The 26,855-nt window shown below is 38.6% G+C and overlaps 1 protein-coding gene across 1 annotated transcript; it reads left to right on the top strand.

The window, feature by feature from the left end:
• Positions 1-111: 111 nt before the first annotated feature.
• On the top strand, positions 112-26,514 carry FHL5 (four and a half LIM domains 5). The gene is made up of 6 exons (XM_005483979.4): positions 112-3,489; positions 15,971-16,152; positions 18,397-18,571; positions 20,825-20,994; positions 23,077-23,263; positions 24,433-26,514. Exons 2-6 carry the CDS (start codon positions 15,994-15,996, stop codon positions 24,582-24,584), a joined length of 843 nt encoding a protein of 280 aa, XP_005484036.2. The 5' UTR covers positions 112-3,489; positions 15,971-15,993; the 3' UTR covers positions 24,585-26,514.
• Positions 26,515-26,855: the final 341 nt, after the last annotated feature.

Genomic DNA, 26,855 nt, shown 5'->3' on the forward strand with positions numbered 1-26,855 from the left:
GCTTTCAAACAGCAATAGATAATATGTACTGTTAGACTTAACACACCATTCTGAGTGTCCCTGTGTTTTTGTTTGATATAATAATCAACTTACTGCAGAATTTACTTTATCATGTGTTCAACTTGCTATATTCCAGCTTATGCTATAGAAGGATTTTAAAAATAGATTCTCTAAAGTAAATACAATGGAAACACTACAGTTCAGAGATGTCTTCTGGCTGCCAGCAGAACTCAAGGAGACATGGTTGGAAAACTGTCCCAGGTATTTTTTCTTGATTTGGAAATTCAGTCTTTAGTTTATGATACAGAATTATATCTTCTGAAAGAGAAAGAAAAGTAATTTTGCTAATTCACAGGGGTTTTTTTCCTCTCCCTAGGAGGAATATATGTGGGAGGAAGAGTAATCTTGTCTTACAAATCAGAGGTGCAGTTCACAAAACAAAAATGCCCTTTGGAATATCTAGGAAAATGAAAGGCACTACAAAGTATACAAATTAACACTTTTACTCTGGTTTCAGGTGTTAGTGTTAGTCTCTGACCTTCACTTATGCTGTCTAAACACCACCATTGCATTTTTAAACTCACAAACTGACTTGTATAGATGCATGTATGTGTCTATACACAACTACTTAAAAACATTCTTATAGCCTTGTTTGCTGCTACTCTCAACTTGCAGTGGATGCATTAGCCATAGGTAGAGTAATGCCTGTCTCAGCAGCAGCCTTGCCTTTCCTTCTTTTTAAGTGGCAAAAGATGACTCCTGTAGTTGGTAACTTCCAGATCTGCTGGAACTGAGCAAATTGTTGCTCTGTTAGAACTTTCAACGCTTCATTGAAACTCTTTCGCAGCTTCTCAAAAAATTCGGCACAGCTTTCTAAATAATATCAGTGGGTTTTGTTGTCAGCATGAATCCATCTGAGAGCTTGTTCAGATAAAACTACAGTGGTTCTGTTCTCTCTAGGTAAGAGTAGGGCTACTCAAGCAGTGGTTCCTCCTTCAATGTTTTTCCTAGTAAGTAACAATAGGCAAAAAAAAATAAAAATTGTACAGATAGGAGTAGATTGGGGTTTCTTGTTTAATAGGAAGTTTAGTAGTCTTGCACGTGGCAGAAGAGTGACTGTGGTGGGTCAGACTGAAGGTGAATGAAGCCCAGTATTGTGTCTCCAGCAGAGGCCAGAAATGAGTGCTCAGAGAGCAATATAAGAACAAGACATGTAGTATTTCTCCTTTGGGTGCTTTCTGGGCCTCCAAATCCATGTTGCCCAAACTTTTTGAACAACAATCGTACTTTATTATAAATACTCTCTGCTAGCCCAAAAAGCAGAACATGTTCAGTAAATGCCAAAGATATTTTGTCAGGAAAACAAGGTCTTTAGGAATTGTTAAGGAATGTGATCTCTGAGGTTTTGTTCTTTAAACAATGAATATTCTAAATTGGAACAAGTAACCTGAGTAGTTTAAGGAGAACCATCATTTGCTTGATGAATTTCTCAAACCTTCTACGTGAAAGGGAAGCTAGGTCAAGACAGATCTTGTTTGGAGACAGATAAAATAAGTTGCTTTGTATTTCAGAAAGTTCAAGAAGTGCTGCAGGAGCTGCAAGGGACATCATCTAATTGATAGTCTGAAGAGATAACAGGGTTTTGCTGACCTCCTCATTTGTACATAGTTTGTACCTGTTAGGGAAAAACCTGATTCTGTTTTAAAAGTTTCTCTGGGCCTGTCTTCCATTAATACTGTTCTTATCTCTGTCTGCAGCTTAGACAAATTTGAGGGTAGTCTTTGAAGCATAAGAAAAGTGATGTGCAATAGGATGTGTCTGAACTTCTCATCCTTGATGGCAGAACATACTGTGTTAGTATTTCTAAGTGTGTCTGAACTTCTCATCCTTGATGGTAGAACATTGTGTTAGTATTTCTAAGTGTTATTAGCTCTCTCAACAGATCTGCTTGAGAAATACTTCTGTCTGTATCTGATTTATGAACTTGAAAAGGTACTTGGTTAAGAACTGTACTATTGGGTTTTTTTCTTTCTGGAAGGAAGACAAGAGAAAACTATTTACGATTCTCATTCTAGACTCAAATTCACACCTAACTGGTCCCCTCTCTCCTCAATCTGCTAAAATCACAGGCTTGAAATTAAAGGTCCTTGGTATAAATAAAACTTGTAGAACAAATTAAAACAGGAGGAAAGAGATCAGTCTTGTTTAAGTAACGACTGCATGTCTGGAGAGGTTTAACAAGACTACAAGCAGAGATCATCAGGTCTTGGCAACCGTAGTCAGAGGATCAGTCTTAACTGTGAGACACTATCTAGACACAGATAACCTCCAGAACATGTCCAGATTTGGCAATTTTACCAAAGTACTCAGATAACATAATACATATTTAAACCATTCAAACATTTCCTTCTTTCTTCTATCTGTGATGATGAACAGCTCCCACCGACTTGACATTGTAGACCGAGTGATTCAGATCTATTGGCTCTTGGTTGTGGAAAAATCTGCCTGAGGTCAGTTGTGGCTCATACCACAAGCAGCCATCCTTTCTTCACTCTGCCCAGCCTCAGCCTGCTTTTTTAAATGGACACAATATCCTGACTTTCAGCTGCACTTGGTTAAGGGTCTGCATAGAATCATATGCAAAGTACAAGGACCTCTGAATGCTCTGCATGCTGGAGCCTGTCTGTGAGAGCTGGCCCCTCTTGAGCCCAAGCAGAAAGTAAAGGAGGTGGCTGTGACTCAAAAGCCAGAAATACTGGGAAGTCCTGAGAGAGAGCCTAGAGGAGTCCATTGCTGCCACACTGATGGTAATCCTTGTGAACACCTTCCCACTTGGTGGAAAGCAGGAAATTGTAATAGCCCAGAAAATGCTTCAGGCGTGTCAGAGTTTTGAGTTCTACTGTGTCTCTGAACGTCTTTCCTGAAACAGGAGGAGGTTTTTTCCCTGCCCCTCACCCCCCTTCCCCTGGGATGGTTTCCTGTACACAACAATCAGACTTCAGTAATTGCAACTTTTCTTTTTCTTTTCTGATTTAAAAGCCCACATGAGGCCTTTTGAATTCATTATGCATGAACTAGTGTGTATCTGGGGATGAATAATGTTCCATCTTACTTTCTTTTTGCCCTTGCACTGAACAGTTTTGTTTTTTAACAGAAATGCCTTTTTCCTTTTGAGAAGTCTCAGAAATATGTTCCTTTAAGAACCTCCTACATGGTATGCATTTGCCATTTGTAAACACAGCATGTCAAAGAATGATTTGATTCAGTAGTGAGGCAGCCACATATTTGCATGTCATGAGGTCTAAGGGAAACAAACTGACCCTCAGCCTTCCCCCATCCAGGCAAATTCTGATGGGACCCTCAAATAGCTCTGGCAAAGTGTTCTGTTTCTTTTGGACTTGATGGATGCTTGTTTCTGTGAAGACGTGTAATTATTTCTTCCTTTATTTTACTGCGCAAGTTACCGAGAGAAGCAGCTGAAAACTAAATGTGAGTATTGAGGCTTTTTTCCGTTATTCCTTCATCTGATAAGCTTTAAACTTGTTAGTATAGAAGGTACTTAATTTAATGTTTTGAGCAAGTATGCAGGAAGTTTTTCCTCAGAAAACTGCTGAATAAATTAGATGCAGACTTCCACATATATATTATGCTGTTAATTTTGTGTACCTAAAGAAATAGAGTTTTATAAAAAAAAATAATTTTTTATCAATTCTTTTCATTGCAGTAATTTACTCACCCACTAATTTGTGGAAAGATTGTCTGGGGCTTCCTTTGTAAAGAGCTGAGGATGAGGTTTTATTAACCCAAAGAACCATCCAACAAAAAATAAATGTGCTTTTTCCCATTACATTTTTATCTCCTAGCAAGATTTCATTTGCTTTTGCGAGAAAAAATTATGGATAGTGTCTTTTCTGTTAAGTCACTTGTTTCTAGCCTGAGTACTTTTAACACCTAATGTGGATTGTTCTTGATTTTGGAAGTAAAACAGTTTCCGAGCTGGCTGTTATAAGAAGTCAAAAAATTGCTGTAAACAATTATCATCTCCAAATTCTCCCTCCATAAGACACTTTGTGTTATCTTTATTTTTTTTTTTAAATTTACATTTAGAAATTAAGTTTCAGATGCCTTTTTTTTCTTTATGTTAACATTTTTCTTGTCTTTGTGCAACAAGTTGTTATTTGTACATTAACAGAACAAAATATAGTGGATTTGACACATAAACATTGTTACAGATTGCTGATAGTCAACCCATGTCATTTTACTGCAGGAAAGTCACTGAATCAAGGGTGTTTAACTGGTAGAATATTGAGATGACACTAACTTGTAGCCTTAGAGAAAAATGAATTCAAAAGCTGCTTGAAAGAGATTCTGATGTATGCTGTCTCCAAATTATTTGCAGGCAGTCATAATTAATAAAGTGTGTATTTTTTGGTTGACATGGTAAGACACGTGTTCCATCAGCTCCATACCGATAATTCCAGTTTTTTTCATTTCTTTTCCCTACCAGAGTTTTATTTCTTGAAAGAGCAGTTAAAAACTTTTAGTATTACCTAATCATGGACAGAAAAAAAAAAATATTTTAATCAGCATGCTTTCAAACATCAAGCCCAAAATCTGAGGGTGAAATTCCAAACCTGTTGGAAGGAGCAGCCCTCCTGCCAACTCAAGCTCTAGGTGTTGTCAAGGCTTTTAGATCGCCTGGAGAGTAAATCCAAGTGGAGTTTTACTCCACACTTCCCTGCCAATTTAGGGTCACTGATGCTCATAAATTAATCATTTCCAGTTCAACTGTTCTGTTAAAATCTCTAGAGCCCTATGTTTGGAAGCTGGTGTAGTGAAATGCTGCTGATGCTCCACTTGGGCTGCTGTAGCTGAATTCATTCTTTTGGGAACGGGGCATGCAGCTCTTATGAGAAAGTAGGCTGTGAGCTCCTTGTTTCATGCATTTGTGTTTTCCTGTAAAATGTAAGAGGGATCAAGTAAGGACATTTTTGTGGAAATATGCAAAGATGACTCCAAGAAAACAAATTAATAATACCCTGTGACAGAAATTCTGTAGCAGAGATAAAAGGCAAGGACAAGACTCACAAAGAGAAGCTACATTGCCTTAGTTCCTTCACAATGATGGCTAAGTTTAATTTCTTCTAGAAGTCACCCTGGAGAGGAATTTATATCTGTCCTTTAGCTAAAAAAGGTGCCTTACTCATTAGCTTCACCAGGTTAAACTAGTTTTTGTGAATATCCCCATTCTCTGTTGCTATGTAGTACGTGTCAGCTATGGTCTCTACTTGCTCCCCTTTCTTAAACTTAAGAGGTTTTTTTGATTCTCCTTCATCCATCCTAGTGTGCTACTTTTCTTCCCAGCTATGATTGCCTTTGAATTTGTTCAAGGTCCATGTAAGAGGAGTGGTTAATTCTTGCACATCTCAGCATAGTGTGGGTAATGGATCTGAACATGCCGTCCTAGCTGGTCCCTGGCCTCACACTTGAGAGGCTTTATCAGCCAGAAAAATGTTAATCTCCCTGTAATGTTTCTTTGTGCATAGGTAGCAGAATTAATAGCAAGAATGGCCAAGTGCCAGAGGATGGTGTAGTTGTTGACAGAACATTTTGCATAAGAATATTCATCATAACCTCAGAGTCATAAAGGACAACCGCAAAGTGCGCAACTGGAACATTTTTTTGCTTTGGCTAAATTTGGAAGTGTTTTCTACCTTTAGCACTGGGAACTGACCAGTTGGCAACCTTTGCACACTGCTTTTAACTATCCCAGGCCAGTGCCATGGATACAGCCTGATGAGCAGACCCATCTCATGGCAGAGGTGTAGTGAATGGCTTCTTTTGTTCCCACTCACAAAGGTTTGCTCTCTGGCCTTGAGGAATTCAATTACTTTGCTTTGACAAGTATTAATCTTTTCTGAAGAAAAGTAGCTCACAAATGTGTTTTAGGATTACTTTATTACTGTTGTTAGAAAAGCATTCTGAAACCTTTGAAAGGAAAGCTGTAAAATACCTCAGAGGTTCAGGTTTAATTCTATTTATCAGAAGCCCATAACAGTACTGGGCTTGAACTTGCTTATCAAGTTCAGTCTTTCTCAAGTGAGTTCTTCAGGTTTGAAATTCAGCCACATCATGATTCATTTATGTACTAAGACGTGCAAAACTGTGGCATAATTAGAGTTCAAAAATCTAACTTGCATGGGAAAAATGTTTAGAGTAAAAACTATTTCATGCTGGTCTTCCAATTGGCAATCTTTAGTTTAGTGCTTGAAAGTTGAAGAGCATTGAGAAATGTTTCAAATTAAAAGCTCAAACAGTCTGAGTTTCTTGGATTTTTTAAAAATATCGTAGCAGAATTCTTAATTTGTTTGCTCACTAGCTTAGACTTTTCAGTGAAAATTTTTAATAAATTTTACATAGATTAGCAGAAAGGCTTTGGACTGCATTTGTTGTTGTTGTTGAAACTGCTTGGTGCTGTTTCTGCCACTATGTTCCACTTTCCCCCTCCTCAGATGAGCCCTTTTCACCACAGCTGGTCAGAATTATGGTTTCTGAGCACCATCCTCTACCAAAATCAATTAAATCCGTCCAAGGTTTGCAAAGATGGTTGTTGCTACACTCTTCGCATTGTCACTAGAATAAGTTCGCATCAAACAGACTCTGCTGGTATCAGTGGGCTCACTGTTCCACAATATCCTTGAGTTAAATTACATGTTCTTAAAATGTTCCCTAAATTTAGGAAGGAATTTCTTCATTCTTACCAAAGTTCCTTCAGCATTCTAAGATTTAGTGGTGAGTTTTATTTGTCTGAAGCAAATGTTGACTGTTGGGTGTTCAGTCAACTTTAGCCTTAATTTTTCTTCAATCAGATAAGGTCAATCCTACACTAGAACCAATTTTTAGATAGTGTGTATTTATAATCATAGAAAGAAATTCACTCTGAAGTCATGGTGCCAGAAACAAAATAACAACAACAACAAAGACTTTTTCACATATATCAGGACATTACAAAAATCCCAGCAGGGCAGTTACTGAAAGGTCAGTAACCTCACATCATAATAAAGAAAAACAGAATATCATGATCTACTAATTTTAACTCATAGCCACTTCTAGACTATTTTAAGTAGAAAATGTTAAATGTGTGATGCAGAGACTTTAAGGCTTGAGGGAAATGTTAGGATACCCAGTCACAACACATAATTGTTCTGCAGATTTTATCTCCCAAGAAGGCAGAACAGGTAATGTAAGAGTCACAAAGGCTTCAAGCAGGGGGCAAATGTCACTGGTGGGAACCCAGGGCTGAATCTCTGTAAGGACTGGTTGTTGTTGCTGCCACAGGATGTGAGGATTAAGATAAATCTGAGTCAATGCCGTGTTATCCCCTGTCTTGGTTGACAGCACATTATCTACTCAACTGCTTGAGACTCCAGAGGTCTTTAAGTAACATTTTTTGCCTGCTTAATGGATGATGCACAAAGCCACATATTTAAAGAGCAAAAATAGGAAAACCACCAACATTTTTTCCTATATTTGTCCTAGTGACACTGTTATTTTTCCTCCCTGGTAGAGGACAAACAAAAAGCCACTTGATGTGCTTTTTTCTACCAGCCCCACTCCTAAAAGGGTTCTCCTAAAAATGTTCAAAATTCTTTTTGTGAGACCAATTCTGAAAGTGTTTTTACATTGTGAATATACATATATCCTTTGTCTGTGCTAGAATGAAACGTGCTGAATAACTATCAGCAGTGAATGTAGGATATGGTGTAAAAGAAGGTGTATCTCTGAATATTTATTATTTTTTTCCCTAGCCCAAAAGGGAGCAGCCTGTCCCTGATGCACTTATGTAGATAAACTAAGACTTTCCTGTCCACAGTGTGTTTAAGGCACCCAGGGTGGAAATAAAAGCAAAAAGCCACCCTGCTATAATTCCACATCACTGGTGGTTTGCACACACAGCTGAATTGCACTATTTTGTAACAGCAACCATAGTGCAGATGCTGAGACTTCATAACAGAATTGTGCACAGCACTGCCCAATAGATAATTGCACACCAACCCTAAACTGCAGAATTAAACTCTAATCCAGAAAATATTAAATCACCTAATTTGACATCTGTGAATTGAGATAAATTATTCAGTTACATAAATTTGCACATAGATGTCAGTGTTCCAAGTGATCTGTTGTAAGAGAAGACACAGCAGGTGGTCATGTAGCACTTAGAGGGAGCAGAAGGAAGGGAAATAAGTCTGTTAAAGAGTACCCAGAGCACATTTTCATGTTGGTTGTTTGTTGTGAGCTCTCCTAGAAACCTTTCTCACCATCTGTCTCAGTTATATCATATAACCAGTTCATTACTGTAAAAATGATAGAATACAAAGAGTGACACTTCTTTCAGATTTTCTTTACAAGCTTATATGCTTCATGGTCTGTCTACCCAGCAGATGCAATATCTGCATATGTACTTTAATGTGCTTCTGCTGTTATTATTATATCTCTGTATTCCAAAAACAGTGCAACTGCAGAGCTTCATTACTGCTAAATATCACAACCATGTGTTAATTGTCATCAAAAATCCAGAGTCCATAGGTAGAGATCAGGCTGTTTCTAGCTCTCTTCAATGTTTCTGCTTAGCCCTTCTCCCTTTGCTGCCCAGAGAAGCTGTGGGTGTTCCACCCCTGACAGTGTGGATGGGGCCGGGCAGGATGGGGCTCTGAGCAGCCTGGTCTCCTGGGAGGGGTCCCTGCCCATGGCAGGGAGTTGGAAATAGGTGATCTTCAAGGTCCCTTCCAACCCAAACCATTCCATTATTTCTTGATCCTGCCTCTTGGAATTGCCCACCTTGAAGCCTGTTTTCCCTGGGGAAGGATTGGAGAGTGACACAGCAGTGATCACCCCAAACACCTCCCATATCATGGGAAGACATTTGCAGTGCTACATTGGCAGTGGCCAGCATTTCTTAGACTGTACAGCAGTGGCTTTACAAACAGTGATTCCTGTTGGTTTAATAAGCAGCCTAGGGCTTCTCTGCAGAGCCACATCACCCCTATTTTCAGAGATGAGCTTGATAAGAAGGTGGCAGCGAAGCCTGAGGGAGCACTGCAAGCAGCAAAACTGGCCTGTGGAATATTTGGCCTGCAAACCAAAATACCTGGGAACAATGATAATTGAAGTAGGGATCTTGCATCCCAACACTACTGACAGTAGCCTTTCCTTTTCCTAAGCTGTAATGCCATCTAACTCATCACCATCTCTTAACAAGGCTGAGACTAGAACATTTTAGATTTGCTTCATTTTGATAAGGTGTCATCCTTTTATTAAAAGAGTGCTGTGTCTTGGTTTATATTTTTCCTCAGGAAATTGGGTCAGGTTGGCATAGCACAGCTGGAGATAAGAGGAGAAACCACTGCAGCAGATGCTTGATTATCATTTGGGGGATTTATGTTTGGGTTTGGGGAAGTAAGCATTTCTTTTTTTAAATTGGGTAATGAAAATCCTTTCCAATTTTAGCTTCTTGCTAACAATGCTGCTGATGGTGATCTTTATATTTTTGTTCATTTTATTTCTTAAAGCAGTTCTAAGTAGGTCACAGGCTTTTAAATAGCCCTTCTAGAAAAAGCTGTGCTGTGTAGACAGTTGTAGTTATTTAAAAAAAAAAAATTATTGTAATTCATGTGATGTACCCCTTCTCACACAACAGAGTAATCTTCATCCACCTTGGTATTCCTGAAATAAAACTTAAGGGTAGGAAAACCTGGTCTCTACAGCTAGGATATCTGCAAAGATGAGAAATTACTTTTTTTTTTTCATTAAGATCTTAAAGATTATGATCAGAATCAGCATTCCTTATTGAAGTTCTGTTACTTCTTGTTAGTGGCAGGACTGTTTTGATCAGTGACCTCCAGGCACCTCAGTCACCCTTGTACAACAGGTATCCCTTCTTGTAAGTACTGTTTTCCCTGGGAAGATTTCAGTCCCAAAGGCAGGCTTGTGTCACTTCAGGGAGGTGTGTCCCTGCCAGGTGCTGTCAGATTATGGCTGAGGTGCTGCTGTTTCCTTGGGGCACTTCTGCCCAGCTGTGCAGGCATTTTGTGCAGATGCTGTTCTAGCAGAGGTGGCTCCAAAGTGCTCCTCAGATGCTGCTCCCCACCAGTGTCCATAGGGGACCTAGGGGAAACTGGAGAGGGACTCTTCATCAGGAACTGTAGGGATAGAACAAGGAATAATGTCAAACTGAAAGATGGGAAATTTATCATAGACATTAGGAAGAAATTCTTCACTGTGAGGGTGGTGAGGCACTGGAACAGGTTGCACAGAGAAATTATGGATGCCCCACCCTGGAAGTTTTCACAGCCAGATTGGATGGGGCATTGAGCAGCCTGGTCCAGTGGGAGGTGCCCCTGCCCACGGCATTGGAGTAGGAGCCAGGTAATCCTTAAGGTTCCTTCCAACCCTTAAAATTCTGTAAGTCTATGATTTGCATAATAGGTGGTAGTTTCAGATCAGGACTTTAGTACATGCCTTCATTTGAAATTTCCACTTTCGGTTTATTTAAACACTTTTTGAAGTATCATTCATGATTCCCTAATCATGGATTGTAGGTGAGTGTCAAGGCAAGAAAGGGTACTTGGAAAAAACAAGCATTTACAAGAGACCAATTTTGTAGTTATGAGAATGCCCCCACTCCTGTTCCAGTGCCCATAAAAGAATACTGAGGTTTTTGGAGACTTTTACCCTCCCTCTTTTGCCATTCAGCAGTCATAAATTTTCTGTGGTGCATCACAGAATCACCTGGCAACTCCCCCTGCTGAACCTCATGAGTGTCCTGTCACCCCACTCCTCCAGTTTTGGGGATGTCCCTCTGGATAACAGCGCATCCATGTGGTGTATCAGCTTCTCCTCTCCTCCCACTGTGGTGTCATCTGCCAGTTTGCTGTGGGAGCCACTCTATCCCATCTAACTCACCAGTTAATTTGAGTATTCTTTATCAGATGAGCCTTTGTTAGAGATGCAGTCCTCAAACCTGTGTTCTGGTTCAATATGGGAAGTACAACAAAGAATAATGACAGGATTTTACACTGAAAGTTACAACAGCTGAATTATTTCATCACTTCATTTTATTCATACATTTGACAATAGTCAGAAAGGAACGAGCTCCATAATGACACAGGAGAAAACTCTGGCTCTACCAGACTCTGTGAAAACCTGTAAAAATGTGGGTAAGAATTATTTCAAAAAAAAAAAAAAAAAAGGAAGAATTTAGATGACTACAACATTTGAGTTTGTACGGTGTAAACAAAGCAGACAGCAATACCAATTAAGGAAAAAATTACAAAATTCCTGAGATGCCTGATTCCCTAGTTAAACCATAGCTCTTGCCCTTTTCGCTTGTAGTCAGGGGTGTGTAAACACAGTACAATTCAGTACAAATTACCAGACCAACCTCTAAAATATCTGCTTTGCCTTGATACCCCACCAAAACAGTGTCACTTGTGGCATCTGTCCTGGCTGCTTAAAGGAGAATTTCAACAGTGAGAGCTCTGCCCTCACTCAGATGCTTCCAGGACCTGGTGCTCTATTACTGTCCTGTGCCACAGAGATAAGATAGTTCAGAGTTAATATCTGTGTCTTCTTTCCTGTAGGTTCCTGGCTTGACTTAGTCTGTAATACATGCCCCCAGTTCCTATTGCTTCTCTAACCATTTTTAGAAAAGCAAATATTACAGAACCTTTAATATATGTAAATGCATGAGACAAAAATAGAAATAGGGAAAATGAAGTCAGAAAATTCATGCAAATCAGGCAAATAGTATTAGAAGATTAAAACATGAATTTACCTGGAAATGAACAATGCCTAGGGCAGCTTCCAGGGGTGTCCTCATCATAAGATATCAAATTGTTTTTCTTATCCTTCACTGCTGTTGAAAGGATTTTTTTTCCCATCTGTTTTTTTCCTTTATGCCTCTCTAAGAAGAAGCCTTTTTCCAATAACTGTATGTTCTTAAAGAAAAAGATGATGAAGTTCAATGGCAGGTATATTTAGATTAGAATTTCCACAAAGTGAAAGATAGAACATTTTTATCTATATGTACGTATCTACATCCATATGTATATACTAATTGATTTCTAAGTAGTGTAAATGTGGGTTTTTTATTTTTGTTTGTGTGAGGGAGATTAACATATATTTATAGAAAACATCAAGATTAATTTTTGAAACATATATTAACCTTCTGGCTCTGCTTTTTAGCTCCAGTGAGGAAAAAAGCATTCTTTTCCTGATGGTTCCATGTCTATCAGGATTCACAACTTCACAACCATGTTCTTACAGCTTTCTTCCCTGGAAATCTTCTAGTGTTCTGCATTTTATGGGAAATAATTTGACTCTCCAGGAAGTCCCTGTCCTAATTTGTTGTAGCTAAATTCTATCTCAATCTGCTTTAACAGCAGGATGACTACCTAGCTCTCTTTTTTGTATTTTCATCTCTTTTATCATTCAGTCCATGAAACTGCTGCATTCTCAAATCTGACCCCAGGGACTCCAGTTACAATATCCTCACGTCCTTGGCAACATCTCTCTGCACCTCCTTGGAATATTCTTAACATTAAAAATTATACCTCATATCCCTGCTGACTAGGTACATAAAAATCAACAGTATTTAGCTTCCAATGTAAGATGTTCCAATTTAAATAATAAAATCATCTTTTCCCAAGGAATGGCAGCATTGCAGTCTTTCCCTGTGCCTAGGAGTCGAGTTAGCAGCTGGAATGCCGGAGTCAGCTTTTCATTCCATGAGAGTGAATAACATCAGATCTCCAGAGATTTCTTAGCTGACCTTCAAAACACAAAGTCTAGCTTCCAGCAAACTTAAAGTAAACATATTTCTCTAGAGATTAGGATCAAAGCACAAGAAAAACATTCTACTTCACTGCGTGGCCCTCGTACCATTACTTATTTATTGGAGCAAGGATAAGCGGTGCTGGGAGAGACAAGATTCACCCTTTTGTTGCATTTTCTAATGGTAAAAGTAGTTCTCAAAGGTTATCCATACTTTTGCCGAAAAGTTTGCAAAAAATCTTCATTCTTTTGCTCACCATTGCTGCTTCATTCCCAAACATAGTCTTTTATGATGATTCATGGTCAAACTCTGAAGACTGTCTGAAGAAAAGTTTGGGAGAACTTGAGCATTTTACTAGAGAAGCAGCCCAAGGACACTCTCAGGCTTTGACTCTGTTCTTGGGGGTACTTTATTAAGTCCTCAAGCAACAACTGTCATCTGTAGAACAGGACTAATAGCACTTTGCTCCAATATCCATATAGGGGTTTAGGAGGACAATAGCATTGCAATTTCAGTAGTTCTGAAGTATTACAGTAGTGGGTCTTATTTGTGCACCAGCCTGGGCTTCCTGGGACAGACTGACTTCCTGGGGGAAAAAAGTAATAATAAAGAGAATCACTTTTTAAAGAAAATTACTTGGAATGTAGTTTTTGATAACTTAAAACCTGATTGACATCCATTAGAATGAAAAACAGAGATGTTTCTACAGATATGGGACAGATGTTTCTACAGATATTTGTTGGAGAGCTTTGTGCAACAAAAATGCTCTATAAGTAACAAAATTTTTCATGAATACCCTGTTTGGATTTTGCTGTTGCCACTTTTAGGCTGAGATGAAGCTCTGTCAGGAACCAGGAGTACTGATCCAGCAGGGAGGGCATCAGAACGATGGTTCACTCAGGGTTATCCTCCAAGACAGTTCATTACTTTAATTCTCACTAAACAAATAAATGAAAATCCTCTAAACCCAGTTTCAAGCCTGACCTTGACCATGGAGCACAGTTAACCACAAGCACTTCTTGATTGTGTTCTTAGACACCAGTTTATACTTCTTCCCCCACAATGAGAAAAATGCACAAAACTTAACCTTGGCTTTGGTCATGACTGTGATTGTGCATTAAATGCACTGAGCTCTGCCTGGTTTTATGTCATGTTCTGTAATGCTGAAGCTGATGGATGTAATTTTCTCACATAAATTTTTTTTTTGTTACACATTCAAATCTCTGTTTAAGGAAATGGAAGTCCTGATTCAAGCCCTGTTATATTATTTTTCCAAGGATATCACATAAAACACATCAGAAATATTTTAAGAAAGCATGTTTCCCACTGATCTGAGTTCCAGATTGTTTTATTTCCTTACTACACCCTGTCTTGGCTGACAGAGTGTAGTAATATTAAGGGTAGTAGGAAATAAAATATATCAATTCAACTCTAAAGATTTTCAATTTACAGGAGCAACGAATTTTCCAATCAAGTCATTACTTTTGGTCTGAAATTAGTATGACAGCCTTGCTCCCTACCCCCTGTCCAGTGTTTTACTACTACACGTCCCAGAAAAGATTAATTAATAAATGCTTGACCTTATGCACTGGTGCCAGTGGAAAACTGCAGTAATTGGTTTTTTCTCACAGCTCAAAAAATCATTTTGGTTTAGAGCTTACTGAAGCAAAAACCCAGAAAAAGATTTTATGCCTTTTTAAAGCTGAACCATGGGTATAAGACAGTCAGTGAGTGCATAAAAACAAAGTATGAGGGTGTAACTCTAAGCGGACTAGATGGAGGCTTTGTCATGGCTAAGAACTCCCTCAAATATTGTCCTCTGTATGTTCTTCCTTACTCTCAAGCTATGCATCTGGTTAGAGGAACTAATTTGCCCTGTTTCTCAAAGTGCAAAAATTTCAGCTGCCCAAAGTCACTGATATCTGAGAGATATTTTAGGATATTTTAGGAGACCTTCCCCAGTCATTTTAAACTCCTCTAAAATTCATGATTGCTGGTGCTGGCTGCAGCTACACCCTTTGAGTTTAATGAAGAGTGCAACCCAATGAGCCCAGCAGATGTTTTTGGGGTTGCTTCACTGTGAACTTTTTGGTTTCTTCTTCCATCATTTCCAAGAATCAAGATGCAATTTTAGCAAAGTGATGATGATCCAACCAGAAATAAGAAGACTGAAATAGGTCTTCATCTCCACAATCCTTAAAACATTCTTCACAATTGCAGATCTATAAGCAGCCGAAGTTTGGATGCTTGTCCAAGCCTCTTTAGCCTGAAAAACTGAAGGATGGGAAATTCATACAACTGACTCTCAATAGATTTGTGGTATTTCCTGCACTTGTCTGGCACAGAAATATAAATTATTTCATGTTATTTTGGTACTGCCAATGTGGAATCCGATATAGAAATAAAGAAATATGTAAGAAAAAACAATCTTTTCCAATAACAACAAGGAAAGCTTTCTTTGAGTTCTGATTTACTTGACTTATTATTTAGTCTATTTTTCTTTATATTTCACTCTATTGCTCTCCAGGGGAATTTGTGCAACCTTACAATGCCACCAAATATTAGCAGCACAGTTGGGATAATGCAAAAAACAGTCATCTATCCTGGAGTCCCTTGTTTTCCTTCCACTGAGTCAGGTAGATGTGGGGGTATTTAGAAAAGAAAGGAACAAGCAGAAGGACAGGAGTATCAAGAGAAAGTCAGGAACACCCTACAAAGTGCCTGCCTCTTCTCTTTGGCCTTTTAACTCCTCAGTTGATTTCATTTCTGAATTATTGCTTCTATCTCCATTACCCAATTTCTGGATGAACCATATCTCGGAATCCAGTACATAATGCTCATAATGCCAGTAGTTTTACGTAGAGAATGTGAAGTTGGCTTCATTCTCAGGTGTCTGACCTGAAACAGTGTTAGAATAAGCTGAAGCAGCCCTCTTGCTCCCCATCATGTAGGTGATACAATTCACAGTATATGTTGTTAAAGGCTACCATTTTATTGTTGAACAAGCCAGCATTAAGAAATCCAGGGCACTGCAAATGACCAGGAAATGCCTGTCCAACTTCCACAGGTAATGCGGCATTACTTAGCCTTCGAGCAAGCATCATGCACTGAATTGCCCAATTTTCCCATCTTTTGCAGAGCACGTGGAGGGCCCCAGCAGGATGACCAGCAGCCACACAGACTGCCATTTCTGCCTGCAGTCTCTGCGTGGCAGGAAATATGCACTGAGGGATGAGAACGCTTACTGTGTCCCTTGCTACGACAGCCTGTACGCCAACCCCTGCCAAGAGTGCAAGCTGCCCATTGAGTGCAGCTCCAAGGTACAGATTGGGCTTGCTCTTTTTGTTCCTTGTTAAATTATACACAAATCCGATTTCTTTAGTGGTAGATGCGCTACCCACCCCTTTGCACATCCCTGTATCACTGAAGAGACCTAAGCATTGCTGTTGTACATTCCCACACAGCAGAGTGAAACGGCGCTATTATCCCTGAATAGGAAAGCTCTGGGGTCAAAGATGAGGAAATCTGCACATGCATGTACCCCAAGCATACAGCAAGGCTGTGTGGACCCCAGCTGGGCTCCATCCTTCACCTCCAGCCACCCACTGGCTGCAGAGGCTGCACAGTGCTGGGGGGTGATAGGGTGGGTGGTGTAATTCAGTGTATCAGGTTGATTGACACCTTGGAATTTCTGAGACGTGTTCATTGAAAAAATATTTTGAGCATTGAATAAATTGCTTTTACTGTAGGTGTTGACAAGCAGATGCCAAGCTGAGAAGATAACATGTTTATAGTTTGCATATTCTCTCTCTCTCTTTTGGAAATGAGGGGTTTTTTATTTCTGCTTAATTCCATGCTTACCTTGCTCATCTCACAGATGGTGTATCAGTGGTAGTGTTTCTGACCTTGTCTTTCCTTTCACCTCTCCAATTTTTACAATATTAATTAATAATTCAATTCCCTCTGTGGTCTTTGACAGGGTTTCTAGTACCCCATACTTCAATTTAGAGGACGTATACTTGACATTGAATTTTAAGGTCAAATGAAACATATCAAAAAGCTTTTGTTTTGCCAAGTCCAGTGTGTACTGGCCACCTTCTCCCCATGCTCTCTTCGCCTATGTTCCTTAGAAATAAAAGGACACAAAGATATTAAAATAAACCTCTTGGAAGGCTTTCCCAGCCCAATCACATCAAGGTACATAGTCTGCATACAGGGATCATCCAAGGGAAATGCTGATTTAGATGAAAACACTCCTCAAATTCTCATCAGCATTTCACCCACAGTGTGGGTGAACATGTATCACCAGTCAGATTCACCAGGAGAGCACACGCATTGAGTTCACTTAATTTCGCCTTTAAAATCAAAAATTAAATTGGTGATAGGATTACTATTGTTGAAGATCATAAACAAAAATCCATGTCTTTGGACTGAGTGGAAGGAAAAAATAGGAGAAAAAAGCAGCCAAAGGAGTGCACCTGGCTAGAGACATCTAGAAAAGTGGCACACAGAGATCTACAGCTGATTGTCTCACCTCTGCCAAGGGGATAGAGTTTGGTTTTTTCCTCTCCTCCTCACCCAGTCCTTGCCTGGGGCTGCTCTGGGCTGACAGCCTGGTTCCTGCAAGGTTCACAGTGCTAACCAAAGCAAATGAAAATGCTAAGTGCTCAGCACCTCCTGAAACCAAGCATGGCATTTCTTTTATTTTTAGCTCTTTAAAAGGCAGGGGCATGATCAAGGAGAACAATGAGATTGGATTTGTGCCCTTTTGTGTTTTTTACTTATAAAAGAGCCCTGGAAGAGTTTCTTTTTTAAGCTGGGAAGGGGTTTTGGAGGTGCATTTTTCCCTTGCTTTTCTCACTGTGGGAAAATTAAATCTGCTGTTTGGTCTTTTTTGAATTCTTAGTCAGGATCTCATACATATATATCGTTAAGCTCTTTCATATACATATACATTATTAGCTCTTTCATCCCTTAAGCCCACTGACTCTTAAACTTTTTTCTGTCAAGTTTTCAGGAGGATTTATATCAGATGTAAACAAAAGCAATTTTTTTTTTTTTTTATATTACTAATAGTCATTTTGATCTCAATGAGATTTTAATTGCTTGTTTTCTGACAGCTATTAGAATTATGTCGTCAGCTGGAAGAAGAAATAGTAACATTGAAAATACATAATGTTCACTTCAAATTCTATAGAATATGGGCTTCCTCTCCAGTGGTCTGTGCACATTAAAAATGTTGATCACTTGTTTCCCCTTGAAAGACAACTGTAATATATAACATGATTCTTCCAATGAAAACATAGCTCTGTGTTACATCAGGAGGAACATTCTGCCAAAGCAGCTCCCGATGGCCTCTGCAAGGGATCTACACAACAGTCACAATGTCACAACAGTCACAATGTCACAACAGTGACATTGAGCACCTGCACTTTTCCTGACCACACTTCTGTTGGATCCACCACTGCAACGCTCTTCCTTTTTTGTTTTAGTTCTGGAAGGAATGGAAGGATAAAAACACTGCAAATAAATGTTTTCACTAACATGAAGTTACTTTCTCCAAGGATCTGGCCTACAAAGGCCGCCACTGGCATGAGGGGTGCTTCAGATGTGCCAAGTGCAGCCGCTCACTTGTGGAGAAACCATTTGCTGCCAAGGACGAGGTCTTGCTGTGTACTGAGTGCTACTCTGATGAGTATTCATCCAAGTGTTTTCACTGCCAGAAGACCATTATGCCTGGTAAGATAACAGGGGCCCTTTACTGAGAAATGGAACTACATTTTTAATGATACCCTCCTCCTGGAATAACCAAGCTACAAGGTCCTTGACTTTCAGAACAGCTTGGAGGTGACTACTCTTCCTTTATGTGTAGCATTCTCCCATCAGTGGAGAGAAGGCAGGCAGACACTTCTGATCTACCACTGACAGGTCTTATGAATCCTTATAAAAATATTAAGAGTTCAATGCAGGGCAAAATGTGTTCATGTGACTTCTTTGATTTTGTTGCAGTTCTTAGGAAGCATATTCCGCTGTCAGCATAGGAAGACAAACTGAGGTATTGTGAGCAGAAGTGGCACATTAGACAAGTCATCTGCATGTTTTCCACATTGAACAGATCCTGTGCTTGTGTTCTTTATACTAGTGCTTTCACTCAGAAATATGTTTTGTTTAAATTGTCAAAACATGACAATTTGCTTTCAAATCATTAGCAGCATTTTTACTAAAAGGAATACAAGTCCATTTTACAATATTGTCCATGTTTACAATAGGCCTACTTCCTGCCATTAGCACTCTTGAAAATTCTGCACTTCACACTAAGCTGCTTCTCAGCTTTTGATTGTATCTGTTCAGGACCCACTCTAGACTTTTCATTTGTACCACATCAGTAAAGCTCTTACAGCAGAGTATGACCCAAAAGCTGCCTCTTCACAGGCATCTGGGAGAAGCCACAGCACCATTTGTTGCAAAAGGAAGCTGCTTGCTTGGGAAAGTGGGTCCCTAGCTTTTGGAACAGAGAACACCAGTAAATTTGGCAGTGACGTTGGAATTTTATTTTTCAGTATATCTTAATGCCGAACAGTAAGATCCAGGCTGTGCAAAATTATAGTCTTACTATTGGTACTAGATTACTCAGGTTGTATTCAACTTAAAACACTAATTTGGATTTTTACAGTTTGTTTCCTTTTCATTACAAGTAAAAATCTGCATTAATGGAAACAAATATTGTAAAAATACAGTTGTGTTCATTTAATGGATTATAAACTGCCTAAATTGTACATAGTTTACAAAAATATTGTCAAATAGGCACACCTCACTAGATTTAGTAAAAAAAATGCCAGAATACACTCAGGTTTGCATCATTATCTTCTGGCATAAATCCATGCTGCTTGTTTTGTCACAGAGTGTAAATCCTTGCAGCAAGTGCCCAAAGGTGTGACAAACACTGCAACAGAGGCATGGGAATGCCAGCCAGTCTCTATATCATTAACTTCCTTCTCATCAGCTTGCTAACTCTGTGTGGAAAAGACCTAGTGGTGAAAGACAGTGAAATTGGCCTTCTGATCGCTGGGATGAAGCTGCAAACCTTTTGTGTCTAAATACAACCAGCAGTTTCTGCACTGGCCCCACATTTCAGGAAACAGGCACAGTGGGATTAATCAGATATAGCAGCAATCCTCTTCCTCATGTGGAAAGGATGGAAAAGCACCTTGCACCTCTCTGTGCAGTCTTATCTACCTACAGATAGGAAGCTGAGGATGGAGATCCACTGGAAAAATTGCTCCCACATATATGCACATATCTTACACTTGTGTTTCTATATCAAGATAGGACACCTGTACACAGAGATAAAAGCTCTGAGACTCCTCTGACAAACATTTAACTGAGCAACTTTCTGTTCTTGTGCTGTATCAAAAGCATGTAGTAAAATATGATAAAAAGAATTGCTGGTCTAGGACAGAAATGGTGAGCTGTAGAAGAAGGCAGTGTAATGTGCTGTATCACAGAAAAAATATTTACTTTTAGAAAGTTGCCAATTTAAACTGATTAAGATAAATAATGCGTTTAAAAGTGAAGGAGCCTTAGTTTAAGAAAGATAGAAGACAGGACAATAATAAATGTACTAAACATCCAACAAATAATTTTTAATTTATAAAATTGCTGTATACATGAATATTATCACTGAGTTGGCTGGTTTGAGAGAAACTGATCAATTCAAACATAATCACAAAAAAGCCCCAAAAGATTCATATAAGAGCAGACTCTAAAAATCACAGCTTAGGCAATTCAGCACATCTTTTGCCAGATGAATATATGGCACTGAATGTGTTCTTGAAATTTCAAGTGCTTTCTTACAAGCTCTATTAAATTGAAGATGTTTTCTTGGGTTATCTGATGCTGAGCTAGAAGGTTCAAAAACAAGAGCATTCCCAATGTTTAAAACCTATATTACAAGGCTATATCTGAGAGGATTGTTTGTTTTGGTTTTTTCAGGTTCACGTAAAATGGAATTTAAGGGAAGCTCCTGGCATGAATCCTGTTTTGTTTGCCAGTATTGTCAGCAACCATTGGGAACAAAACCATTAATCACCAAAGACAATGAGAATTACTGTGTGCCCTGTTTTGAGAAGCAATTTGCTCACCATTGCTATGCTTGCAAAAAGGTAATTAAACACACAATGCAAATAATGCCCTAGTGAGTCAATATTGCTCATGGGAGAAAGGGCTGGATCATGTGAAATGTGTGGTGAACTAAGAGTAAGATCAGGATCTTCCCAATGACACTGGACACTGAAAGGCGACTGTTGACACTGTCTGCTGTCCACTCTTGTTAATCTAAGACTGATTATATCTGAAATAATCTTATTTGCCAAAACAAATGCTTTGGGCTTCTTTAGTTATTGATTGTAATTTTTAGCAAAGGTTAAATGGAATGTTATATAAAACCTTTCTTTCCTGATTTTGCCTTTGTAAACATGACTCTCTTTCCATCGTTTTTCAGATGTATTCATATGCAGAATTAGCCACCTGAACTGAGCAAATCATCCACAATCTCGGCTATTTTTTCTTAAAATGTATCAGGCAATTAGCAGATCAAGTAACATTCAATTGTGTTAACACCAGTCAGGAGTCCCACTGATGCAACATGTGATGATACCCTTGTGGGTACCAGAAATCTTGATTTGATTTCTTTTTTCCCCCAAGCACAGATAAATCAATTCTTCCCTCCCTTGATTTCTCGTGTTTTAAGATTGTCTCTTGTTGATGAAAATACTCAAAGCATCACACTATTCTAGTGTGACATTTTCCTCTAGGGAAATGTTTTAAGCTGTTTTTTAGGGCAGAATTTTACTTATTCTTTAGTACCTGCATCACTCTAGAAGCTTTTTTTTTTCCCACTTCATCAAATAACTTATAATTTCCTGTAGTTATGTAATTATTACCTGTAAATCTCTACCTCTAACAAAAGCTTTTAATTTCAGGAAAATATGCTGCCTAATTTTCTTCTTTAGCTAAACTTCAGAAAGTACTTTTATATATTCCCAAGTCTTTACATCTAGCCTTTAACTTGCATTAAATGAACACATAGCAATTATAGTAATTATGCTCAATGTTTATTACAGGCATTGATATTAGCACCACCTACATGAAATAATCAGGATTTGCTTCTTTAAAATTCCAGGAATGCAAATAGTCCCCCTACATATTAGCTAAAGCCATTTTATTTCTGAAAATTGCATCAATTCCCATGCATGAGAATTGAGCCCAAATATATTAAATTGCCAAACTGAATCTTGAATTTTTGTCAGCAATTTTTAGATTTTAATGGTAAAGCAAATGTAACCACAAAATAGCCCAAAACTGGAATGTTAAAGGGACTGGAAAATATTTAAATCTCTTCATTGCTTGACATGAGCCCATATTATTCTTGATTTTCCTGAAGCTGTATTCTCCAGGGAAATTTGATGATACCACTATTTTTTACTTAAGTTTCTTCAACTTTTTCTCCTCCTGTTCCAACATTATTCATTCATTCATTCACTCATTCATTAATTCTCTGTCATGCGTATGACTTGATAGTAGAAACACTATCCTACAGCTCATCTTTACAGAAATTTCTCTGTACAGTCTCTCACAAATTCTGTGAAACCAGCTCCTTGCCACACATATGGGAGCCACAGAACAACTGGAAATTTCCCAGTGCAGAGCTGTGAGTGTATTGCTGGCAAAGAGAAGTTGATGACACTGATAAACCTGATTTTTTTTCCTTCTGCTGACTGCGTAGCTCTCCTTTCTGTTTTACTTCTGTTTCTTTACTTCCTATTTAAAATACTGTTGCACTTGAGAGACAGCAAAATACTGGCTGGAGATTAACTATTATCTCAGCATCAGTTCTCTCAGCCACTGCCTATCACTGAGAATTCCTCTTCTGAGAGCATGCCTGATTCTAAACATTTATCTACAGTGTAATAGAAAAAATTCATTTAAAGATAACACACTTATTACAAATTATGAGGTTGTATTGTGGTAGAAAATTGAAAATAACAAACCAGTAGCGTATGGAATTCAACTGCAGATTAGTTAAATGGATAATCTAGATGTAAAAAAGTTGATGTGACCACACTTTCTTCTCTTGTGCATGTTGGAAGACAGAAAACAAGTGGAAGTACTTATGAAGGATTGGACAATCCTTCATGATTCACACCTTTGTTTCTTTGCTCTGCCCCTGTTTGTCAATGTATTAGGTTATAACTTCTGGAGGAGTGGCCTACCACAACCAGCCTTGGCATAAAGAATGCTTTGTGTGTGCTGTGTGTAACACTCAGCTGTCTGGACAAAGATTCATTTCCAAAGATGAGTACCCATACTGTGTAGACTGTTTCAGCAAATTTCATGCCAAGAAGTGTGCTGCTTGCAAGAAACCTATTGCAGGTGAGTCTCGTCTTCTAGAGGGGGCCAGACACAAATGAATCATCAGCCTCCTCTCAAAGACTTTCACTTTAGGAAAAAAAACATTAAAATTATTCCCATCATAATGAGGACTGAAGGAGTTACCTATCAGAGACTCTCTCTGTGCCATATGCCCTGTGTCTTGCTAGGACAGACTGATCACACGTGTTCCCTAAGAGATGAGGAGTGGTTTTATGGGCCCAAAGGCATTGCTTGATGTAGTGTTTTCTGCAGAAAATTCCTCCTTAAGAACATTTTAAAAGGTGCATTTTTTGCTCTTCCCAGGACAGTACACACAAGCCCCTCTGTGATTTCTTCAGTTTTGTTTTTAAATGCAAATGTGATCAAACTGAACACAGATTAACTGCCTGTTGGTAAGGCACACCTGTCAAATTAGAAAGCTTGCCAAATGTAGCAGAGCTCTGTTTCATGAATCCTTGTATACTTATATATGATTTATATTTAGACATGTATGTCACTGGTCTATGATAGCTGGAGTTTTTTGAGAGCATTTGCTGGTGCTCTGCACTTTAATCCTATTATATGCCAGCTGTTGAAAAGTACTTCCTGATTCTCACAGGTGCATGCTACATATGTCATTGGACAAAGAAATCAATGAATACCCAATTCCATGTGCATGATCTAAAAAATACCCAAACTACGAAACAACACCAAAAAAAATAGCATCAAAACTATTCAAATTCCCCCAGTCTTCAAGATTTTATTTCAGATAATTCTGCTTGGAATCCCATTCTCTGGTAATTTCCAAATGAATCCATCTTGAAGAAACTTGTGAAATTTCATTCAGAGTTGTATAGAAACTATACAAATATTGCAAATAACTTCCATGAGAGTTTGTTGGGAAGATCAGCAAACCTGAATGGACATTCTGATAAACCCACTGTGTTCAGATCTCATAATGGGATATGCAAGCAAGTGACTTGTGGCTTTGCTTCAAATACTTCCCACTGTTTAAATTTTAAAGATATTTTTCAATTCAGCCAATAAGTATATTTCACACTATGGATTTTTGTTCATTTTTCCGTCCACTGTATGAATGACAACCTGATCACACATCAGAAAGTCTGTTGCATTACTGAACCAGAAATACTGGATTCAGATCTTCTTTTTTTTTTCATACTTTCTTTCAGCTCTTGGAGGTGCCAAATACATCTCATTTGAGGAGCGCCAGTGGCACGGGGAATGCTTTAGCTGCACGAAATGTTCTGTCTCCTTGGTGGGCCAGGAATTCCTCACTCGGCAGGATGACATCCTTTGCCACAAATGTGGCTCTGCCTCATAGTTCTGTGGAGAGCTGTACAGCTGCAGTATTCTCACTCTGTAGCAAGGTAGTTCATTGGTCTGCTGTAAGGAAACCAGATAAAAGGTACTACAGTTATTTCATCATTCAAGTAACTTTCCAACAGCAGTTAACATCATCATAATTCTCAATTTCTTATAAACAAAAATTAAACAACTGCCCCATACTGGTTAATAAAACAATGCAGAAAAAATTTGTATATATTTTAAGCCTAACTCCAGTATGTTTTCCTTGTAACACATTGCACTCTGCTGTTAGAAGCTTAAAAATTTATATTTTATCACCTCTGAATCAAAAAGGATTGTGAAACGTCTGTTTGGCATATGAATAATGATGAGGCATTAGCACTGACTCACAGATGCAAATCTTCCTACAGAAAGCTGGGAACAAGCATTTTTCTCTTGGATCATAACATTGAAGAGAACACCTTGTAAATATTATATTCTTCCATACTTTGGGAAAAAAAGATGCTGACAAAGCAGGCAGAAATTGTGAGTCAGAGATGCTTTCACATTGAGGAGTGCAGTCAGAAAGGCCCATTCCAAGGGCCAATTCAATGGAAAAAAGGTCACTTCCCTTACTGGGATTGCTACCCAAAGAAGTCACCCAAAACATTAAAGTGCAGGCCCTTTCCCAAAACTGGGTAACTGTACTTAGTTCCTTAGTCATAGCTGCTCTAGAACACAAATAAACCCATATTTTCAGCTACTGCGAGAGGTGAGGAATGCCCAAGATTGAATAGTGCTGATGTATGTTTTCCCACAATGAATATGCCTTAAGACTTTGTTTCCTCTATTTTTGCTATACCTTCAATACAGGCCTAAAATATACTTTTTTATTAGTTGACTGAAGAGCCAACTCATAGTGGTCCATTTAACCTCGTACTTTTCTTCATTCAAAACTGCTTTGCCAGCAACTGAAGACCTGTTAAGGACCTTACCTGCTTGACCTTTGATTCACAGTTCATTCCTCTGCTTGTAAATTCCTGCATGTGGACAGCAGGCTATCAACTCTCCAGAAACAATTCCAGATTAATTTCACCATTAGCCACATGTGTTTTTTAACAGTATGTCAAGAATTACTAATTGTCATTGTAAGCCAGGCAGCTCATGCTTGCAGTACAGGGCCTTAGTTTCCAAGTAGCCAGCCTTTATATCTGCTTGCTGAGCTCCAGCACTCAAATGTCTACTATTAAAGATTACCCAGAACTGAGTTACAAACATCTATCTGCCCCTTCTTCCACAGTGAGTGTTGCAGTGCCAATGTGGATGGAGCAGTGATGTTGGAATGGCAGGTTCTGCCCTGTCCAGCAGAGTCTGACTCCTCATCTTGGGTGTCCTTAAGTCATTCTTCTTCAGACTCTGACCTGGAGCGCATAGAGTTATTTGACTGACTTGAGTGACCTTTATTCATATTGAAGACAGCCATTATTTTAGGTAGAAAAGTGGAAAAAAAGGAAGAATTTGTGTGCATGGCTAAGCCAGAGCCAAAGTGCAGTGGCATAAAATCAATATGGATAATGACTGACCAATGATTACACAGCAGTGTGTTGTCAGTCGATAAATATTGATCTTTTGCTCTATGTGGTGTTAATTTTTGGTTTTCATTTTCTTCTTTCATGGCAGCTTTTATTGCAGTCTAGAGTTTGATTAGTTTATGTTTTTTCATTTTATCCCAGCTGCTTCCTTTTCTATTTACACATCTCCCGTGGCTGACACAGGTTCTTGGTAAGGCTTAGATTCCCATAAGTAGAATATGCTTCATTGCCTTATATACATATATATATATATATACACACAAAACATAGTGGTTCACAGTTATGTATGATGTTCTAAAAATTTGCATCAAGATATCAGAGATAAGTAAATGTTAATGGTCTTAAATTTTTAAATTAAAATGATGAATCACAATATTCAGGCTTGTCTGTGGGGTACCTTTTGTTCGTTTGTGTGAAATTACATTCAGCACATCTCAAGAATGTAGTTTGGGCCCTTTATTCAGTCTCCTCTGAAGAATCATGCATCTTAATTACAAATAGATGCAGGAATTACCAGGCAGCCTCCTAAGACATGAGAGAGTCACAGGTCAGACACACTGATCATGATAATCCTAGTCTTCCAGCCTTAACATTTAGGAAAATTAAATTCTTCTCTGACTCATCAACTAATTATATTTTTAGAAATGCCAACTGAATTATTTATTTCTTCTGCAGTAAATACACTACAGCCAAACCTGACACTGATCATTTTCACT

Source organism: Zonotrichia albicollis, chromosome 3, assembly GCF_047830755.1.
Source record: "Zonotrichia albicollis isolate bZonAlb1 chromosome 3, bZonAlb1.hap1, whole genome shotgun sequence".
NCBI lineage: Eukaryota > Metazoa > Chordata > Aves > Passeriformes > Passerellidae > Zonotrichia > Zonotrichia albicollis.